General features: G+C 37.2%; 1 protein-coding gene across 5 annotated transcripts in view; it reads left to right on the top strand.

Moving 5' to 3' along the window:
• Positions 1–21466, top strand: part of rhea (Talin_middle and talin-RS domain-containing protein rhea) — a 771509-nt gene that overhangs the window by 404121 nt on the left and 345922 nt on the right. For all 5 annotated transcript variants that reach the window (XM_090388755.1, XM_090388752.1, XM_090388753.1 and 2 more), the window contains exon 24: positions 4516–4647. In XM_090388755.1, the coding sequence (XP_090244881.1) occupies positions 4516–4647 (132 nt within the window). The remainder of the gene's footprint in view (positions 1–4515; positions 4648–21466) is intronic.

Below are 21466 nucleotides of genomic sequence, written 5' to 3'. Positions count from 1 at the left end.
AACACTACTTTCCATTCTGTTTTGAATGGAAGCATTTTTATACATGTTTGAAAACTATGTGCTGTTATTGAGTTTCTTTCTGCTGAAAATGTTAGCCTTGTTGAAATTCATTGACATTTGCTTTTTAAATGCTATTGTGAGTGGAGTTGAATCCTGGATTCTCTGCTGTGATCGGAAAACAAGAGACAGTCCAAGGAATAAAACATTTTTAACATTTAAACATACAATGTGTGACCTTTGCCAGTTATCAACTTGCAAAGTGATGTTGATTGCTTTTTGGGAATCTGTCAATGTTATTCCCACTGCATTTTTAAATTCTTAACGTCAGGATATCCCAAGTTGGGTTCTGGATATAGTGTACTCAAAACCAGATTCAAGCTTAACCCATTTCAGGAGTTGATACTGTACCATTGTAAAGTTCTTCAGATCAGAATATACCATAATTCAGAGCAAAAATATTATTAGAGCAATAATAATGATAATTATTATTGTGTTAATCACTCTCAAGTGTAACTTATATCTGTATAAGTGTATTATGTTCTATGTAGAAGCAAGTGTTCATGGGCAAATTTGCATATTGTGTGGACTGAAAAACTTTGAATGACTTATGGGGAACCCTATTACTTCTGCCTGAGATCAGCTAACTACAGCCTTGATTTAGGAGAGCTTAAATTTTTAAAATCCTCTGCTAGAAATTCTTCCGCTCATCGACAAGAACTAAACCCAGACCACTCAAAAAGAGCGAAAAATATTGAAACCAGTATAGAATGAAAGAATACACTGATGCCTTTATTATTTTTAGGATAAATAGTTAAATGATTAATATGAACCAGTTTTTGACTTAATATTTTTTTTTTTTTTTTTTTTTAAGAATGGAGATTACGTTTTTCAAATGTACAGAATGTCCCAGAATAAATTGTCAAAAGAATAGAGCAGAATTACTTATTTATTTCTGAATTATCTGAAGCAGAACACATTGCATTGCAATTTTATGACAAATACATGTTGTAAATATGTACCGTTACTCTTCAGGCATGTTTCATATCAACCTTCATATTGTGAAACATATTATTAATGCTGTACTTTGAAATTGAATATTGACTGGAGCAGTCATTGTCCTTCAAATGCACAATGTTGCTGTGCTCTGGGTCTCTGTATTTTAAATCTGAGAAACCATGCCATTTGTTTCTTTGCATAACCTTACATTGTAACATGGCACTTAACAAAAAAAACAAGCACTAGAGAGAAAACACTAATTTTCTTCCATACAGTAGACTTTCAGGGATTCAAGGTGCCATTATTTTGATTTTTACATTATCTATAAAGTTTTATTTTTAATGTATTTAATGCAGAAATAATGAGGCCAAATAAGAAATAGAGAGATTAAGAATGCAATTTTATTAACCGCACATAAAAAAAATCATAAACATGTTGACGATCCAATGTTATATTCTGTCATTAATTCACTTCTGCTTACACCCTGTTCTATTTTCTTTATTACATTTAGTCTGCAAGTTTAACACACTGGTATAATCACAGTCCTCCCCACACTGGCTGGAAAAAGGCCCAGGTTCAAATCCCATTGATGACACAAGGAACTTCTATAGGCTTTTTTTCACTCTGTGGCTGAGTTAGTGGGTCTCAGCCATAGATAGCGAGGTTTTTTTTCCCCCGAGACACTAGGGTTTTTCTTCCAGCAAAGCAGGAAAATCGAGCAGAGAACACACACAATTTACAGACACAATACACATGGTTATATGAATTAACATCCCAGGTGACCTTAATGTAATAGTTTGGATAATATCTAGTTTTTCACTAAGCTTTAATGTTGTTCTTCTTTTCTTCTCTGTATGAGGTTTATTAACTTTAGGAGCCATAGTGAGGGATTTTTAATTTAAAATAAATGTCAAACAGAGGTATAATCCTTGATATCAGTACAGAATTCACTTTTAAAATGGCGAACATAAACAAATACAGTAATCGTGTGATTTGCCGTTTTCTGTTTTTCGGCATGACAAGACATCTGCACTGTATGTATACATCTGATCTCAATCTGCCGTTATTTTGACAGTTTATTGTATTTGCAAGTGTGTGAGCACAGAGCAAGCCTTTGTTCCAAATCCCATATTGACAGCTCATGATCATCTGCATACAATGTGAAAAAGTTCCTGCTAGGAACCTTTTCACATCATTCATTAGCAAATCATTCTTTGAACAGATGTTCATTTCATACCAAGTTCTTTAACTACACTCCACTTTTCATGGGTGAGCATATGATTTTGTCAAGCTCTGTTCCCACATTCATGTTGTCTGTGGAGTTCCATTTTCTTCCACTTCTGTTTTTATGCTGGCACGAAATTGATCCTATCTTTCTAAACTTCTTCAGCAAACACAGCATTGTTTGCTTGGTTGGTGGATCTTTGTTGAACTCAGCTTCGAAAAGTCAATTTACAATTTTTGCACTGGATTTACCTACTGGACTACTCTGTGTGAATAGAATTAATGCTCTACAGCAGTGGTTCTCAAACTATTGAGATTTACAAACCCCTTAAAAAATCAAGATGCTCAGATTAAGAACCTTCCTCAGATTAAGAACCTGAGGAAGGACAGTTGTAGAATAGATGTGTGGAAGTTTGCCTTTAGCCAGCGAGTCGTTGATTGTTGGAACAGACTTCCATCTATTGTTGTGGAAGTTGATAGCTTAAATAAATTTAAGGCTGAACTCTGAACTAGACAAACATCAAACATTTGGAGTGACTGGATGAATGAAGTGGGAAGCGGTTTTTTTTTTTTTTTTTTGCTTATGCTGTATAAGCTTGCTTTCTTGCATCATATGCCTCAACTAATTCTAATGCTAATGTTAACATGTTCATGTGCAACACTGTAATATGTTAGGGTTCCTCAGTTTGACTACAGTCCATGTCCAGACTGTAGTGCATCAAATTGATGAACCCTAACATATAATACACAAATTTTCACAGATCACGAGGTGAGAAAAATTGTGTCATTTGTACCCAATTCAATTATTTGTGCATAAAGTAGTTATTTCAGTTTTGCATTTTTGCAGTGTCCTTTAATTTGAAGTGGCACATTTAAAAAATCAATTATACATTATATTGAATGCACCTTTCTTCATTTCTGTAATAAAAGGAAATATGTGTGTAAATGGTAAACAAGTCATCTCCCCTGCATCACTCTGGCGAGGCATATTTACTGAGGGTGCCATGGCAGTCGCTCCAGTATCCCTAAGGTCACAAGAACAGTGCAATTAGTGTTGATCTGTGGGCCCCTAAGAACTCATTTTTAAGACCACTAAAAACATGTGTATACCAAGGTCCAGGATGATCTAAATATCTACAGGAGGTTGGAGCAATAATTGTTAGATTATTACATTTAAGGAGACTGAACTGAAAGCACATATATAAAAAATTCCTATTGGTAGCAGTAACCCCAGAGTAATGTACCAACTGTGTGGTTCTACACTCAGGGTAGTGGAGAATGAAAAGGACCTGGGGATAATTGTGCAGTCAGAAGTTTTCTATGTAGTGCAGACAGGCTGCAAGAGTAGCTCATGTTGTTGTTGTCAATTATATTCGGGAATTTTGCTAGCAGGGATAAGGAGGCAATTGTCCCCTTGTATAAGGCAGTGGTCAGGCCACACCTCGAGCACTGCATACAGGTCTGGTGACCTCAATGTAGGAAGGATTTAGAGCTGCTGGAACAAGTACAGAGAAGGGCAGCAAGATTGGTGAGAGGAAAAAGGGGATACTCTTCCTAAAAAAACAGCTTCAGTTCTGTAAATTGCAGTGTCTGGAGACTAGGCAGCTGCGAGGTGATCTGATTGAGGTGTATAAGATCGTGAATGGTGTGAGCAAGCTCAATGCTGCTGAGATTCCTCCTCTTGCTCAGATTATTCACCTAAGAGGACATTAATTCAAATTAAGGAAAGATAATTGTAGAATAGATGTGTGGTAATTTTCCTTTAGCCAGCGTGTGGTTGATTGCTGATACAAACTTCCATCTGTCGTAGAAGCTGACAGCTTACATAAATTAAAGGCAGAACTAGACACATTTGGAATGAATGAATGGGTGAAATTGGGAATTTTTTTTTTTTTTTTTTTTTGCTGATGCTGTATAAGCTTGCTTTCTTCCATGATATGCCTCTACTAATGCTAATATGTGCCCAGAATATAGTGTAAATTTTGGTATACAAATATAAAACTGTTTTGAAAGATCACTTATATAAATTTGTTGTTATTTGGTTTTTAAGAGCATTAGCAACTAAGGCCATATTGCTCCATATAAATTTGTACATGATCTAAAATTACTCATTTGATTATTTGAATAAAAATTGATAGATGATATAATACTTTTTTCACACACTACTGTGTACCTAAAAATATCTACTTTTAATGATTTCTACTTGTAATGATTTTATTCAAGAAATTTAAAGATTTCAAACAACTCCTTTGTACAAGTTTAAAATGTAAATAATTTTTTTTTTATGGATTGCAGGCTACAGCACAGCTCATTCAAGCCATTAAGGGAGAAGCTGAAGCACAGCCTGACTCAGATGTACAGAAACGCCTGTTGGCTGCAGCCAAGATGTTAGCAGATGCTACTGCTCGCATGGTAGAAGCTGCAAAGGTAGTATTTTAAGATTTAATGTGTTTTCTAATTACTTGGATATCGTAGCTCACATTATGTTTAATCACTGACATCTTTGTTTATCTTTTATTTGAAATAAAAAGTTAAATAATATTTTAGCTTAATCTTTCTAAAAACTCACTTGGCTGCTTTAATCTCTGCTATGTGCCCATTAATGTCTGTTTTTGTCAGAAGACTTAAATAAACACAGAAGTCTTACGAACTTATTCCAAAAAGTTTGCTGGCCTCGAGGAATATGATAATCAACAATTTCTCAGATTTATTTTTAAAGTCCTATAGTATCTGCTAACCTTTCAGCTTTAAGCTTTGGGTCATATCAGCAAATGATCACCATGACATCATAATGTTGAGAGAACTATATTAGTATTGTAATTTAAATTAAAGCACTAAAGTTTTAATTTAACTTATAATATCAGTGTAAAATGAATAATAAACACTGAATAATTATGAGTGATGACTCCACATTCTGAATAAAACATGCTATAATGTATTTGAGTCTTTGGAGTGATTTTGTTTTTTATTATTAATTTTAAACCAATTGAAGGTGTTCACATGGTTGCGGATATTTTTTATGGTCCATTACTTAAATGGACTATCACCCAAAGTAGTTTTGTCAGTAATCACTTTTCCAGTTACTTCTGCATGAGTTTTTTGATGTTATGCTTCTCATTTCCAAATTTTGATGCATTCCGGGGATCAAAGAATAAGCATAAAATACCGAGAAATTGACAAAAAGTAGGCAGCCAACACTGGTGATTGAGCATATCGAACACTGCTAAAACCTCAGTATACTTGCATACTTGGATTTTGATATTCAGGTTAATGGTTCATACTTGATAAGATTTATTGTTCAAAAACTAGAAAGGTTTTTACTGAATTTTGGAAATTGAATCTGAATAATGTACATTCAAGGAGTTTCTGGAAATATATATCCTAATTTAGAAGTAGAGTGCATATCATGTCGCATCATTCATTTTTGATCTATTTAATGGAGGTGAAGTTCTGATTTGTTTAGAATTTAACAGGCAGTTGCAGTCTATTCTTAGTAGTGGCATATGATGCAAGAATGCAAACTTGTAAAACATCAGCCAAAAAAATACCCTCCTGTATCACCTGTCAAACTTCCTCCAGTAATTTGTCTAGTTCTTCCTTCAATTTATTCAAACTACCCATATCCACAACACCAGATGGAAGTTTATTACAGCAATCAATCACCAGCTGAAGGAAAACTTCCCACACGTCTATCGTGCAACCATCCTTCCTCAATTTGAATTTATGTCCCCCTCATGTGTGTATTTTGAGCAAGAGGAAAAAGGTCATCAGCATTGAGCTCAATCCATTCAAAGGCTGAAGCGCCTCATTCAGATCACCTTACAGGTGCCTAGTCTCCAGACACTGCAATTTGCAGAACTGAAATCTGTATTGGTGGGGGAGGTCAAAGAAGATTTGCATTCAACCAAGAAGTAGTTGATATAAAAATATGATTTTTTTTTTTTTTTGTTTGTTTGTTTGATATCTTAATCTATAGCAACCACAGAAATTTTGGTTTCAATCAGTTGATGTGATTCCTTTTTTTTTTTTACCCAGCGTTGAACGAAGTAAAATCACAATGGATAAAGTGGAATACAGATCAGCAATTTGGTTACTCTTTCTGCAAGAAAAACCCCCAAAGAAACGGTCACCGTTTATGGATTCTAAAGTCCAGTTTATCATGTTTTTATGGTGTTGTTGCACATTGGTATTAAACAATTCAAATGTGGAAGAACCTCAGTGCATGATGAAGAAATTCCAGAACAACCAGCAACTGCTGTAACAAAAGAGTATGTTGCAAAAATTGAGGCATTAATCCTTGAAGATTAGCTTCAAAGAACTAGCTCCAAATTAGTGTAGTGTCTGTGGAGAAAATCGCCCATCAACAATTATATATCGGTAAAGTGTCTGCTGGTTGGATTCCCAGACTTCTGACCCCTTAACAGATGAAGGAAAGGGCACAGTGTGCACAAGAAATGTCAATGTGCCAGTAAAAGCAAGAGGTGTTTTTTACAGCTGGTCACTATGGATGAAATTTGGTTCCATCACTGTCAGGCCGAAATTAAAGAAATGTCAGAACAATGGAAGTTTCTAGAATCACAGATTCAAATTCTCCAGAAAAGTCAAGAAAGATACCACCAATTGCTGGCAGGGTGATGCTATCAGTTTTTTAAGATCAGCATGGGGTAATATTAACAAATCACCTTCAAAATGACTGTACTGTGATGGTGAAGTATTATTCCAATCTCCTCATAAAGCTTTGTGCTGCTATAAAAGAAAAAAAGACAGGGAAAGCTGTCAAAAGGTGCTCACCTGATCCACGATAATTGTTGAACTTAAACACAAGACGCACACCTGGGGTGGATGGGATCTATCCAATCATATTAAAGGAGGTAAGCAAACCCTTAGCCATAATTATGTGAGCATCCTTGGATTCACAGGAGGTCGCTGCATACTGGAGATGTGCGAATGTATCCCCAATTCACAAAAGGGATTAAAAGCAATGGCAAGATTTCCGGCATAGATAGTCTGCAAATGAACTATATCAAATTAAGCCTGTAATCAAATAATGGCAGTCCAGTCTTTGCAGGGTCTGAAGAGAGGAAGTTGTTCTTGCTTGGCTCTGCATAGGTCATTGTCATCTGACACAGTCTTTCTTCCTGAGGATGCAGGACCCACCTATGTGTGACTACTGTAAAACTATTTTAACCATTATTCATATTTTTATTGAACATTGTGTTTTTCCACTGGACACTATATTTTACAGATTTTATTAATGTGGCCGAACCATTTGCACTCAGCTAGATTTTAGGTGACAGAGACAATATAGCTAATATTTTTAACTTTTTTCATTCTGGTAATTTGTACACACTTATTTGAATTTATACTGTTATATTTTGATATACATTTATCTCTTGTGATGTGTTAACCTGTTTAGGTTACCAAATATATCTTTGATGGTTATTGCGTATTTCGACTTGGTGCATTACTGCCTTAGATGCTAACGTGCCTTCAAACAACAACAACATTGGATTAAGTGAGAGGGATACTCACCATGTGGAATAAAATTTTTTAATAAACTATATTTTAGAGAAAATACTAATGGTAAGATTATTCTAGACTTCACCATTACTCATGAATCAGATGACATCACAGGGCTTACAGTACAAGAACCATTGGTGGATAATGATCACAGTTGTTAGAAAGATGTTGCAGTAGTTAAAGATACATTTTAATTTCTTGAAAGAATAGTTTAAAATGCTATATGGTATCTATCAGTTGGGTAGATTGCAAAGGGAGAATGAATATATTAGAATTATGGAATACCTTTAAAGCAGTAATCACAGAAGTTGTGAACACATGTGTACAATTAAGAAAATAAAGCATGAAGAGGATGCTGAGATGGCTGAATACAGATCTGACCTGCCTATTAGGGCAGAAAAAGATACATAGAAAGTTTACAAAGAGATTAAAAGTACCAAAGTCTACAACAGTTTCAAGTTGATCTGTAATAGTACCACATATAAGGTTGGGGAGGCCAGGACTGAGTATGAGAAAGCACTGGATAAGAGAGCAAAGAATGGAGACAAGGAGTTTTTCATGTATGTGAATACAAAGAAGAAGAAAGAGAATCAGATTCTACCCTTGACTGGTTTGGGAATGTCTTAGATAACCCAACTGATCTTTACTGATGAAAGGCCCTTCTTGCCGAGAAGTAGCTGAACAAATGAGGCTGAAACATGAAATTAGTGATTTTGAAATTATGGATGATAGTTAGTTAGAAAAGCTTTTGTGCCTATAGGCAAGTAAGATTCCTGGAATTAATGGAATATTCCCAGTAATTTGAGGTTAATTGTGTTGTTGTTTGGTTTTTTTTTTAGGAGCATTAGCAACTAAGGCCATATTGCTCCGAGAATATGCGGTGGTCATTTCCTGACCTTTCCGCATCCTCCGTATTTGGTGGTGACGGGCACGAACCCCGGTCTAATCAAGAAGCATGTGCTACGTACTGCTGCTCCTTCCCACCTGGCTACGGAGGCACACATAGAGAAGTCTGTAATGACATACCAGTTAATCAGACTTTGGTAGTAGGGAAAATCTTGGAGGCAGTGATTAAGAGTGCAATCCAGGAACATTTCATTATAAGTGATTTTGACATAGTTATTTATGAGTTGGATGTAAGGAACAATTTCAGCATAGTTTATTTGGATTTTAGCAAGGCTCACTCACTCCCTCATGAGAGGTTATTGTATAAGCTGGAAAGTGTTGAGATTACTTGAAAGATTCTGACGGATTGCAGGATGGGTGCAGTGCAGAAGGTAGAGGGTTGATTAATGAATATTCTTCAAATTGGCGTAACATTCAGAAGTGGGCCCCTAACGATCAGTTATTCTACCACTTTTGTTTCTGATTTTCATAAACAACATTGATAGAGGATGTAATGTCAAATATGCAGATGATGTAAAGATTGGAAGAGTTATCAGTGATCAGTGCCAAACACACTTCTTCAGGATGACTTGAACAGGCTTCAAGGCTAGTCAGAAGAGTGGCAGCTGTGTTTTAATGCAGCAAACTGTAAGGTCTTACACTTGGAGGATATCACTTGGAGCTGAATTAAAAACAGTAGAGGAAGATAACGATCTGGGAGTTATGATGCAAGCAGATATGAAATTCTCTGAGCAGTGTAAAAGGGTGGCCAGGAAAACTCATGGTAACCTATTGATGATTTATTGAATGACATCCTGTAGAGATAGGGATCATAATCTCATTTTATAGGCCCCGAGTGCCAAGCGATATTAGTGACCACAGCGCCTTTCCAGAGTGATTATCTAGTACGCTTAACTGTAAATATGTTTCTCCTGAGTTTCGAAAGTCCGATAACTCCTGAATATTATAATTAAATAGATATATTCAAATATTATAACCTAGAAAGGAAAGCCACCTTTCTTTAATCCCTCTTTTACCTTTAGTTAATACTAACCCTTTTCTTTGCTTGGGTCACTAGGTGGCACTGCTCTTGCCTCCACATGGTGGGGCTGGTAACCTGGGAAAAAAAGATAACCTCCCGGGGCCAAAAAGAGCATATCATGAGTAAGTCAAACTCAGACTTATCTGGGCTGCCAGACACAACCCAGATATCAAAAAAGAAAGATAGTTCCACAGCAGGAACTGCAAAGCGCCAAAAAACTGAGCCAGAGACCTATCTAATTCCAATCTATCTGATCATTCATTCAACTGGTAAGAATGCAGTTGGCAAACTTTCTCCATTTAGAGTTCAAAAGGAATTGGAAAGTAGAGCAGGATCTCCGAAATCCGTAAAAAGACTCAGATCAGGAGATATTCTCATTGAGACATCTAATGCCAAACATTCTGAGTGACTTCTGAAAACTAATTTCTTTGCAGGACTCCCAGTAACTGTAATGCCCCACAGATCACTGAACACTTCTAAAGGAGTTATCTCAGACTGGAACTTACTAGATGTATCTGAAGAAGAAATTCAGATACATCTAGTAAGATGTATCTGAATTGAAAGAACAAGGAGTTATTCATGTCAAGAGAATCTTCTGGTGACCAGAAAAGATGGCAATCTGATCCCTACCCGCAATCTGATCTTGACCTTTAATACACCGAATCATCCATCACGGCCGGATATCTGCTATGTAATGTCAGACCATATGTCCCAATCCCGCTATGGTGTTTCCGATGTCAGAAGTATGGACATTCCCAGACAACTTGCTGGGGAACCCCTACTTGCGCAAAGTGTGGTTCAGTTGAACACGATTGCGAAAACTGTAATGTTCCTCAATCAGTATGTCCAAACTGCAAAAAAGATCGTCCCGCTTATGCTAGAACATGTGAGCGCTGGAAAAGTGAGAAACTTATCCATAAATATAAAACCGAGCATAATGTTTCTTACCAAGAAGCAAAAAGAATCATCTCACCACCAACTCATGCAAACAGACCTACGTATGCCCAAGCCACCAAAAAATTTCAATCAACAGCATCGCAAACTGAACTAACAGTACCCCCAAAAGAGTCTTTCTCGAATTACGTAAAATCTTTGTACACTGCAACTCAAACCCAAGCAGTCAATACAGCAATTTCCATACTACAAGAAAATCTCCACACTCCGGATCAAGGACTCAAAGAAAAACATATCCTAACTTCTAGTCACAAACAACAAATGGACACTAAAGAAAAATCAGCAGATGACCCTGTCCTTCAAATTTTTGTTGAAGAAGACATGGACACTGAAAGGCCTTCCTTCCCAAAAAAAGATAAAAACAAAAGTGTAAAACAGAAAACCTCAGCAACCCGAAAACGCTCAGAAAGTCTAAAAAGAGATAAATAATGAACAAAATAATACAGTGGAATTGTCGTGGATTCCGTGCCAATATCGATGACCTATACGATCTTTCCTGTAAATACTCACCAATATGTCTCTGCCTTCAAGAAACGTATTTAAAACCCCAAAATACACCAAAACTGTCTCGTTATAGCATTATTAGAAAAGACAGAACCAATCAGAATATTGCACATGGTGGTGTAGCTATTTTAACAAACCCACATATTCCTACCAAACAGGTCTTACTGAACTCCCCCCCCTCGAGGCAATAGCAGTCCGTGTAGCTGCTGACATCCGTATGACAATCTGCTCCTTATACATCCCACCAAGCTATACCTTCCAACAAAATGATCTCAACAATCTTATAGCTCAACTCCCAACACCTTTCCTCATTCTGGGAGACTTAAATGGGCATCACACTCTATGGGGTAACAACAACATCGATCAAAGAGGAAAACTAATTGAACAGTGTCTAGATAATAACAACCTCCTTCTTCTAAATGACGGTTCACCTTCCTTCAGGAACAAGTACTGCGATAGACTTGTCTATCTGTTCAGCAACCTTATATCCTATTCTAAAGTGGACGATAAACAAGGATCCACTACATAGCGATCATTTCCCCATAATAATTGAATTACTTAATAAGCCCTCTCATCATCCTACTAAAATTCCACATTGGCTCACTGATAAAGCAGATTGGCAGTCCTATAAAAAATTAACTAAGCTTGATCCTGAAATAATCCAAAATTCCACAACTGATGAAGCAGTTGACTATGTCACAAAAACGATATTACATGCAGCAGAAAAAACCATGCCGAAATCCTCTTCAAAATTACCGATTCATCCAAAAACCTGGTGGAGTGATGAATGCCTTGTGGCTAAAAAAGAGCAAAGCAAAGCTTGGAATTCTTTTCGCCGGAGTCCAACTACAACCAATCTCATTCAATATAAGCGTGCTAGAGCAAGAGCGAGATATGTTAGACGCTGCAATAAAAAGGCTGCTTGGATCCGACTATCAATCAAGCAACTCCTACACATAAAATTTGGAAAGCAATCAGAAAAATGAGTGGTAAATATAAAACGATACCTCTACCCATCATGGAATGGAGAGGGCAGAATGTAAATGATCCTGCTGGAATTGCCAATATACTAGGTGAAACCTCTGCAAAAACATCAGCAATAGAAAGTTATACACCGACCTTCAGAAGATTAAAAACAAGTTTAGAAAAACAAAAGTTAAACTTCTCTTCAAAAGGAGATGAACAATCCAACTTACCTTTTACCATCCACGATTACATAGAGCCTTGTCAACATCTAGACGCAGTGCTGTAGGACCAGATAATATTCATTATTCCATGATACAGTAACTAAGTACCGAATCATTATAGTCACTTCTTCATCTATTCAATAGACTCTTCCTGGAAGACAAATTCCCTAATCAATGGCATCATGCTACAGTCCTGGCCTTCCCTAAACCAGGTAAAGACCCTACAAATCCCACTCATTATAGACCAATCGCCTTGACCATTTGCATTTGCAAAATTCTCGAAAAGATGGTGAACCGCCGACTGATCTGGTACCTTGAAAATTTCAATCTACTACATTCTGCACAATTCGGTGTTCGACAAAACAGATCTACACTAGATATACTAGTCAGACTAGAGAATTCCATTCGGAATGCATTCCTCAGATCGGAACATCATGTGTTAGTCTGCTTTGATATCAGTAAGGCCTATGATTCTACGTGGAAGTATGGAAGACTCCATGAATTACATCGCCATGGACTTCGGGGTCACCTCCCGATTTTCATACAGAATTTCCTATGCAAGCGTACATTCCAGGTTCGATTTAAAACCTCACTGTCCCAAGTATTTTCACAAGAAGAAGGAGTTCCTCAAGGCTCTGTACTCAGTGCTTCACTTTTTATAATTGCAATAAACACCATTGCCGGACAAATTCCAAACACTATTGATAAAGCACTGTTTGTAGACGACCTTCGTATTTGGTGTCATGCGAAAAACATGAATACTATTGAGAGACAGTTGCAAGGGGCAATAAATAAGATCTGTTCATGGGCTCAGTCTAATGGATTTCAACTTTGTCCGGAAAAACATTTTGCATCCATTTTTGCCGCCAACGCAAACTCCATCCCAATCCGGAGCTACAACTGAATTGCCAACCAATAGCAGTTCATCCCAGCATACGGTTCTTAGGAATCACTTTAGACCATAAACTCACTTTCATTGAGCATATCAAAAGACTAAGAACATCATGTCAACAAAAACTAAATATCATCCGGGTTCTCTCTGCAACTAATTGGGGAGCTGATTGCCTTACTTTATTACGGTTATATAGAGCATTAATAAGATCGAAACTTGACTACGGAGCACCAGTCTATAGTTTAGCAAGACCTAGTGCCCTTCCCTGGCTTGACCCTATCCATCATAGTGGAATACGCATTGCTTTAGGGGTAAATCGCAAGTCTCAAACACATAGCTTATATGCTGAAGCACACAAACCCCCTCTCTCAATCAGGCGACAACAACTGATACTGCGTTATGCCTATAAAATTATATCTATGCCAGAACACTCAAACTGGCCCATACTTTTCTCATCACAGCACAGCAGGTTATACCAAAACCACCCTAATGCTAATCGTACTTTGGGTATGAGAATAAAACACCTCTTAGAAGAACTAAATTTAACCTTAGACAATGTGGCACATAGCCTCCCATCCTCTCTCTCTCTTGCTCCTTGGAATATCATTCCACCCTCATGTGACTTTTACATCTGCATGAATGGAATAAATTTACATTGCATAGAGAAAACTTCTTGCAACTATACCATGCAGTAGTGGACCAGTTTCCCAGCTTTTCTATAGTACATACTGATGGATCAAAGAATGATGTCCACGTTGTAATCGCCGCAGTTTTTCCAAACATCACATTAGCTTATCAGTTATCATGTGAGTTCAGTATATTTTCCGCCGAACTAATAGCAATTCAGGTTGCACCGAATCATATTGAGTCCTCTGATATTAACAACAACATAATTTTCACAGATTCTTTTAAGTGCACTTCAAGCACTAAAAAACACCATGAACATCACCCACCCAGTCGTGAAAAGAATAGTCAGCTCTTTACATACCTTATCAGAACTTGGAAAAAACATACACTTCTGCTGGGTCCCAGGACATATGGCAATTCCTGGAAATGAACTAGCGGACAATGCTGCCAAATTAGCTCACCTACCACCCAAGAACAAGTGGAAAGTGCCTCATCAAGACTATCGACCGATAATCCAGGAAAAATGCATGTGCCAATGGCAGTTATCATGGGAAAATCAACCTAATAATAAACTTTGAAGTATCAAGCCAAACCTCGAGCGATGGCCTTCCAGCTTTAGTTCAATCCGACATCAGGAGGTAATATTGGCTTGTCTGCGAATAGGTCACACAAATATCACTCATGGTTATCTTTTAAGAGAAGAGATACCCCTCAATGTCATCACTGTAATACAATGCTCTCAGTGAAACACATTCTGGTTGAATGCACAAAATATACAAGAGAACGCCAGAATCTTTGCACTTCAGCCACAACAAAAGATCCTACACTTACCTCACTTTTAAACAATGAAATAAATGTCTCAAGCATATATAACTTTCTCAAGATGATTAAAGTTTAGTTAGCTAAAAAAAAAAAAAAAAAAAAAATTACTTTCTGGTTCCGTTTTTCCATTTTCTCTATTTGAGAAGAAATGGCATGCATAATTATCATATGTATGGCGCACTATGGTCATAGTTGCCGATGCGCCCAATAAATCCCGAAACAAACAAACAACCCATTGTATAGGGCAATTGTATGACCACATTTGGAATGATATGTCCAAGTATGGAGACTTTATCTGAATAAAAGACATTGACCTTCTTAAAAGGATCCAAAGATGGGCAACTGACATGGTTAGATTGGCAAAATGGCAACCTAACAAGGTTAGACATTGATTATGTGGGCTGCAGAGCTTGGCAACCAGGCACCTTAGAGTGAGCCTGTTTGAGGTTTATAAGGCTCTGAGAGAGGTGAAGAAAGTGAATAAAGCTGGAATTTTCATTATGATAAAGAATTCCAGAACTAGGGGACATAAATTCAATTTATAGGGAAAGAGGTTTAGGCTAGATTCTAGGAAGCTTTATTTTAGCCAGTAAATTGTTTAAACTAAAATTACTGTAACACAGAGCGAAAACGGATACAAAATTTTTGTATCCGTTTTCGCTCTGTGTTACAGTAATTTTAGTTTCATAATGAATCCAGAGTGCACAGGCCTCTTTAATCATACAGTAAATTGTTGATTACTGGAACAAGTTGCCTCCATAGTTAGTTAACACCAATAGTTTGAAGAAATTCAAAGGTCAACTGAATTGTTACATACTTGAGGAGGTTAACCTGTAATTTGTATTTTATTATCTATATTTCTTTGACTGGTGCAGCAAAAGTCTGTCTCTTCCTTGAATTTTATGGCATATACCTATACTAATACAATATACATCATACAATAAACTGCCTGATAACCAGTATAAACAGTGGTTCACTAATTTCCGCCCAAGTTGCTCTTACAAAAATCAAGCATTGAATTGAGATATTAAAGTGAAATTTTTATTTATTTATTATTATTATTTTTTTTTAAGTAAAACCCCAAACACGAGAGGCATTAGAACCTGTAGTACTTAGTACTGTGCTTGGGTTGGAGGTTGAGAAGACGAAAGAAGATATTTATTGATATTGGACTTGAACTTCTGTGGACTGTAAATTTTTATAAAATACGTATGAAGGAAGTTTGTTCCAGAAAACGACAGCTGAATGAATAAATGAGGAAGATGAAAAGTTGGTTCTGTGAGTTTGAAGTTGGACAGTAAATGGATGTTGGCTGGTGGTGGCATGCGTTTGGACTGTTTTGAAAGAGAGAGAGCGGGAATTATAGAAGCCAATTCAGAAGAACGGTGCCAATGGAAATATCTGTAAAAGAGACATGCAGCAGAAACAGTACGTCTATGAGACGGAGAGGGGAGAGACTCTGTTAGAGAGGAGTCACTAATTAACCTAACTGCCCTCTTCTGAATGGAATCTAGAAGCCTGAAAGAGAGGTTTTGTGGGCATCGCCTCAGATGTGGGAACAATATTATATGGTAGGGCAGATCTGCAATTTTTACAGAGTGAAAAACTGTTTGGAAGAAAAGTAACGCAGAGAGCAAAAGAGAAAACCAAGTTTTTTAGATGTAGAGGAAGCAATATTTGTAATGTGCTTGTGCCAAGAGAGAGAGATTAGAAGTCATGGTAATCCCGAAAAGAGATATATCAACTTGCCTAGAAATCGGAGTGTCACCAAAGATAAGCATAGGAGCAGAAGAATCCTTTTTGCGAGATATAAGACAAGACCGAGTTTTAGAAGGATTGAAATCAACTAAATTGTCTTTGCCCCACTGAAGATTGACATTTAAGGAATTGGTAGCGAATATTCGAGAAGTTGAAGCTGATTGAGCAGGGCAAGGTTTTTCAAAATGGAAAGTGGAATGCAATGTGCTATCTTCGGCAAAACTATGGATAAGATTTCCAGTCAATGAAAGAAGGTTATTAATATACAAGAAGAAAAGAGTCGGGAAAAGAACTAAACCTTGGGGACACCAGCATTAGTGGAGAAGTTAGAAGACATAGAGCCATCTACCATCACCCTCAGTGAGCGATCAGAGAGAAAACTGGATAACCAATTACAAAAAACAGTTGGCAAACCATAAGATGGAAGCTTGTTTAGAAAACCTTTGTGCCAAACACCATCGAAAGCCTTTGAGATGTCAAGAGCAACTGCTTGTGTTTCACCAAACTTTTCCATTGAATTAGTCCATAAATGGGTAACATAAGCCAGAATATCATCAGTGGATCAACAATGACGGAATCCATACTGGCAATCGTTGATCAGACGGAAGCTTTCTAGGTAGTTTAAGTGTTGGCAGTTAATTGATTTCTCCATTACTTTAGAAAGAGTAGAAGTAATTGTAATGGGACGATAATTGGATGGGAAGAATTTGTCACAATTTTTAGGAACTGGCTTATGTTATGTCACCCTCTTTAGGAACTGGCTTATGTTATGTCACCCTCTTTAGGAACTTGCTTATGTTAGGATATGAGCAAATTTCCAAGCAGAATGAAAAACACCTTTGGAATAAGAAAGTGAAAAAAGGCGACAAAGAACAGGAGTAAGTTCAGGAGCACAGCTTTTGAGAACAAGTGGAGAAATACCTTTGGGACCTGGAGCTTTCTTTGCATCAAGATTCCCAAAATCCTTCTGACATCCTTTTGACAGAAGACCACACCACAGGAGGCATTGAATGGAGCATGTTGGGAATGGTGGGAGGTGTTTTACTAAGATCATTAATATATGAGTTGGAAGAAAAATGGGATGCTAGGAGGTCAGCTTTATCCTTGGCTGAAGTGACAACAGAACCATCTGGTTTGGACAGAGGTGGGAGCAGAGATGGGCAAAAGTTGCAACCAATAGCTTTGGCAAGAGAACAGAATGCTCGGCTACCATTAGGGAAAGAAGCAAGTTTTCTACTCTTAGCCTGTTCAAACTCTAGTTTGGACTGATTAATAACTGCTTTACAATTGTTATGAGCTTTGGTGTAGGCAGAAAATGAAACTGAAGAATTAGAAATAAGCCAATTGCGATATGCAACGTTCTTCTCTTGAACAGCCTTAGCACATTTATTGGAAAACCAAGGTTTAGATAAAGGACGAGATTTTAAAGTGGAGCGTGAGATAAAGGATTCCATTCCCACAAGAATAATTTCACTGACACGATCTGAGCAAACAGTGACATCAGAATTTTGGAAACAGTAATCTGACAAGGGGAAAGAAGAAAAGAAATCTTGCAGGTCATCCCATTTTGCATTCTTGTAATGCCAAACAATACGAGGTTGGGAATAGCCATGAGATAAAGGCTCCATTGGAGAAGAGACAATCACCAAGTTGTGATAAGAGGTGCCTAAAGGACCACTCACTTCGACCGTGCACTTAGAAGGATTGTTTGTGAGAAAAAGATCAAGTGTGTTGGCTGAATGGTTAGGATTGTCCGGTATTCTTGTAGGTAAATGAACAATCATTAGTAATTGCAAAAGCCTCAGCATCTCGACCAGCTGGGTTGGTGTGACTAGAAAACAGAAGCCAGCTGGAGTTGTAAACATTAAAATCACCGAGGAAAATTACCTCACTGTTAGGAAAGTTGGACTGGAGAAAGTCAAGTTGCAAGGAGAAGAAGTCAAAGAGCTCCAAGTGATTAGTGGAGTTGGGAGAATGGTAGAGACAACAGATGAATTTGACACAATGAGGTAGAGAGATTTTAAGAAAGAGAAGATCAAAGAGACGAGATTCTAAATTGCCAAGTCTCTGACAGGGAATATTGGAATGGACATATGCACAAGTACAACCTTTGAGGCAAAAGGAATCATACAGCGAATAATTTGGGCATCTGAGATGAGCAGTAGTTGAATCAACCGATAACTGAGATTCTGTCAGAAAAAGTACATGGGGTTTGGCAGACTGCAAGTGGAAATGGACATCGTTGAGATTAGAATAGAGACCACGTATATTTGTGAAATGGATTAGGAAGTGTTTGTGTTTGGGACGTTTCGATCTTTTCGCAGATAAGCTTACTCTAATAGTTTGACAATTCATGGTGTATTCAATAGTAAGAAAAAGCGGGTGGGACATGCTGTATGAAGTAATGAAATTTTTGGATATGGCATACACACGGTAAGAATATACCCAGATCCTTGACATAACATGGCCTCGACAATGCCCCCCACATACACACTACTCGGACTCCCTCCAGTCACTATCTGGCAGAGTAGAGGTAACAAGATTATATACTAGCTGATCCGGAAGCCTCCTTGAGAGTTACCAATAGGTTCAGTCCGGTGTACTAACTAGCAGCTGGCCTGCGAACACCATTTTAAATCTGTACCCTCGAAACGTAAGGAAGATTGGATCTCACCACGATGTTCATCATAACCTCAAAAGTCATCAATCATACTGCATGATGGAAGAAATGGGGATGGGTTGACTGGAACTTAGCTCTGGAGACTAAACATGGGTTCCACCACTTGAAGCCTACAATAAGCAAAGTGGTGGTATTGCACAGGTTGATGAGAGTCATCTACCACCTAGTACTGCCTGGTAACACAGAGGGGCGGCATTTCTCTATGTGGTGTGGGTGCCACAACTTGACCCCTGCTTACATTGGTTAACACCTGGGTGGTCACCCACAGTGTGCTTGTGCATGGAGGTTTTACCCAGGATTACCAACAGTCCCACCATCGTGAAGGTGCAAGCAGAATATTTGGCTGTCACAGACCATCCAGACTTCACCGAAATTGGGTCCACTTGACTTGAGTGTCACCCGAATATCAGTTCCATCAGCGTTTTAGACTCCCAGGTAGCAAGTACAGCTATTGGAGGCTTGAAGTGGTGAAACCCATGTTTAGTCTCTAGAGCAAAGTTTCCGGCATCCCCCTCCCCCCATACTTCTCCTTCAACCCATGCACGGTACTAAGTACTATAGGTTTTGATACCTTTCGTGTTTGGGGTTTTCATAAAAAAAAAAAAAGTCTGGCATATTCTGAGAGAATATCAGTGACCACCTCAAGGACCAAATTATAAATTTATTTATAAATCAAATATTTAAATTCTCCTGTAAAATATGAATACAAAAATACCCCTTTGCATGTAAGTAACAAATATTTTTTAAATATAAAGATCTAAACATCTTACGTAGCATTACTAATAACAAAACTAACTCTTAATACAAAATTATAAATCAAACAGAAGTTTCAACCCTCATAAAAATAACTCTCACAGTGTTTGGTTTTGTTGTTGCTCCAGACAACAGTGAAATTGCCATGTGCATGTAAGCACTTTAAACATTTTCATAAATCTTATTTTATACACAATAACAGTGGCTGTCTCAGTACAGGCACTTGCTTTGACAGCATTGGTCAGTTTGAAATGTCATTATTGACAAATAAGAAAAATATAGATATCATTTATATTGATATCTATATTTTTTGATATCTTTCTCAGGATATTTGTAGATGAGGCAAGCTTTTCATCCACTTCATTACAACTAGGGCAAGTGAGAATTTCTTGCCCAAACAATGGATAATGCAACTGCACATCCTGATGCAAGAGTACTGGATCAGAGAGATGCTCACATTAGGTGATGATATTAGTTTTCTAACAGCATCAGGTTATTATGGGGTGAAGGGTGGACTTTATTTGTTGTCATGGATTCAGAGGCATTGCATTTTGTCATTAGTAGGCAACTTATTGTCAGTCATATGGCTGTTGAACTGAGGCATATTCTAGGTTTTTCAGGAGCGAAGAGGGCTTACAAAAAACAAGTCTACAAGGTCCATTGCACTTTTTCCAGCAATGTGTAGACTGTGATCATATACTGGAGATTTCTAAGCATTTCTGTGACATTTTGGTTGTGGTATAACACAGTTCAAAAAATATTAAACAGCATGAAATATTAGGACAGGTGAAAGATGTGAAATAACTGAGGGCCGCCTTGTGTTGGCTGATGTGGTACGCACATAAACAGCTAAGCATTAAGAGAACATATAATACACAACTGTATCATGTTCATGCATATTTGGATTTTAAGCTTTGAATGGATTGAGCAAGCTCAATGCTGATGGCATTCTTCCTCTTGCTCAGACTGCACACATGATGGGGATAAATTCAAATTGAGGAAGGATGGTTATAGGAAAGAACTGAGGAGGTTTTTTTTTTTCAAGCAGTTGACTGTTGGAACAGGTTTCTAACTGTTGTTGTGGAAGTGGAAAGTTTGAATAAATTCAAGGGACAAGGAGACAAATTAATAGAGGGGATGAGCAAGTGATGTCAGAAGTTCTTATTTTATTTTTTTGGCTGATGCTGTATAAGCTTGCTTTTTTTGTATCATATGCCACTAATAATAATACATTGTTCTCACATTGCTCAGTTTTGATAAAACATAGCAACAGCTCACATTGAAAAGGCCACATTGGTAAAACAAAAAAGTGTATTAGTAACACACATTATACCTAAATTCTGAAAGGTAATTATTTTTAAATAATTACTTTTTGGAAGTTGAATGTGATGAACTGTTATTTTACAATTTTTTTTAAATTTATTTATATATTATGTATCTTTAATATTCTTTAAAACTAGTCTTTTATGTTTTTATGAAAGTACACTCCAGCTCACTTAAGCTTATAATTTATACCATACCATATTTTATTAAAATGTCTGGATTTTCTTATTATATATATCTCTCTGTTTTATCTAATATATGTTTAAAAGGTTAGAAAGTGTGAAAATATAAACTGGGTC

The sequence above is a fragment of the Mastigoproctus giganteus genome, chromosome 14 (genome assembly GCF_048544385.1).
Source record: "Mastigoproctus giganteus isolate SK-2022 chromosome 14, ASM4854438v1, whole genome shotgun sequence".
Taxonomy (NCBI): Eukaryota; Metazoa; Arthropoda; class Arachnida; order Uropygi; family Thelyphonidae; genus Mastigoproctus; species Mastigoproctus giganteus.
Note: the sequence above shows the minus strand (reverse complement) of the source record. Positions and strands in the feature narration are given on the sequence as shown.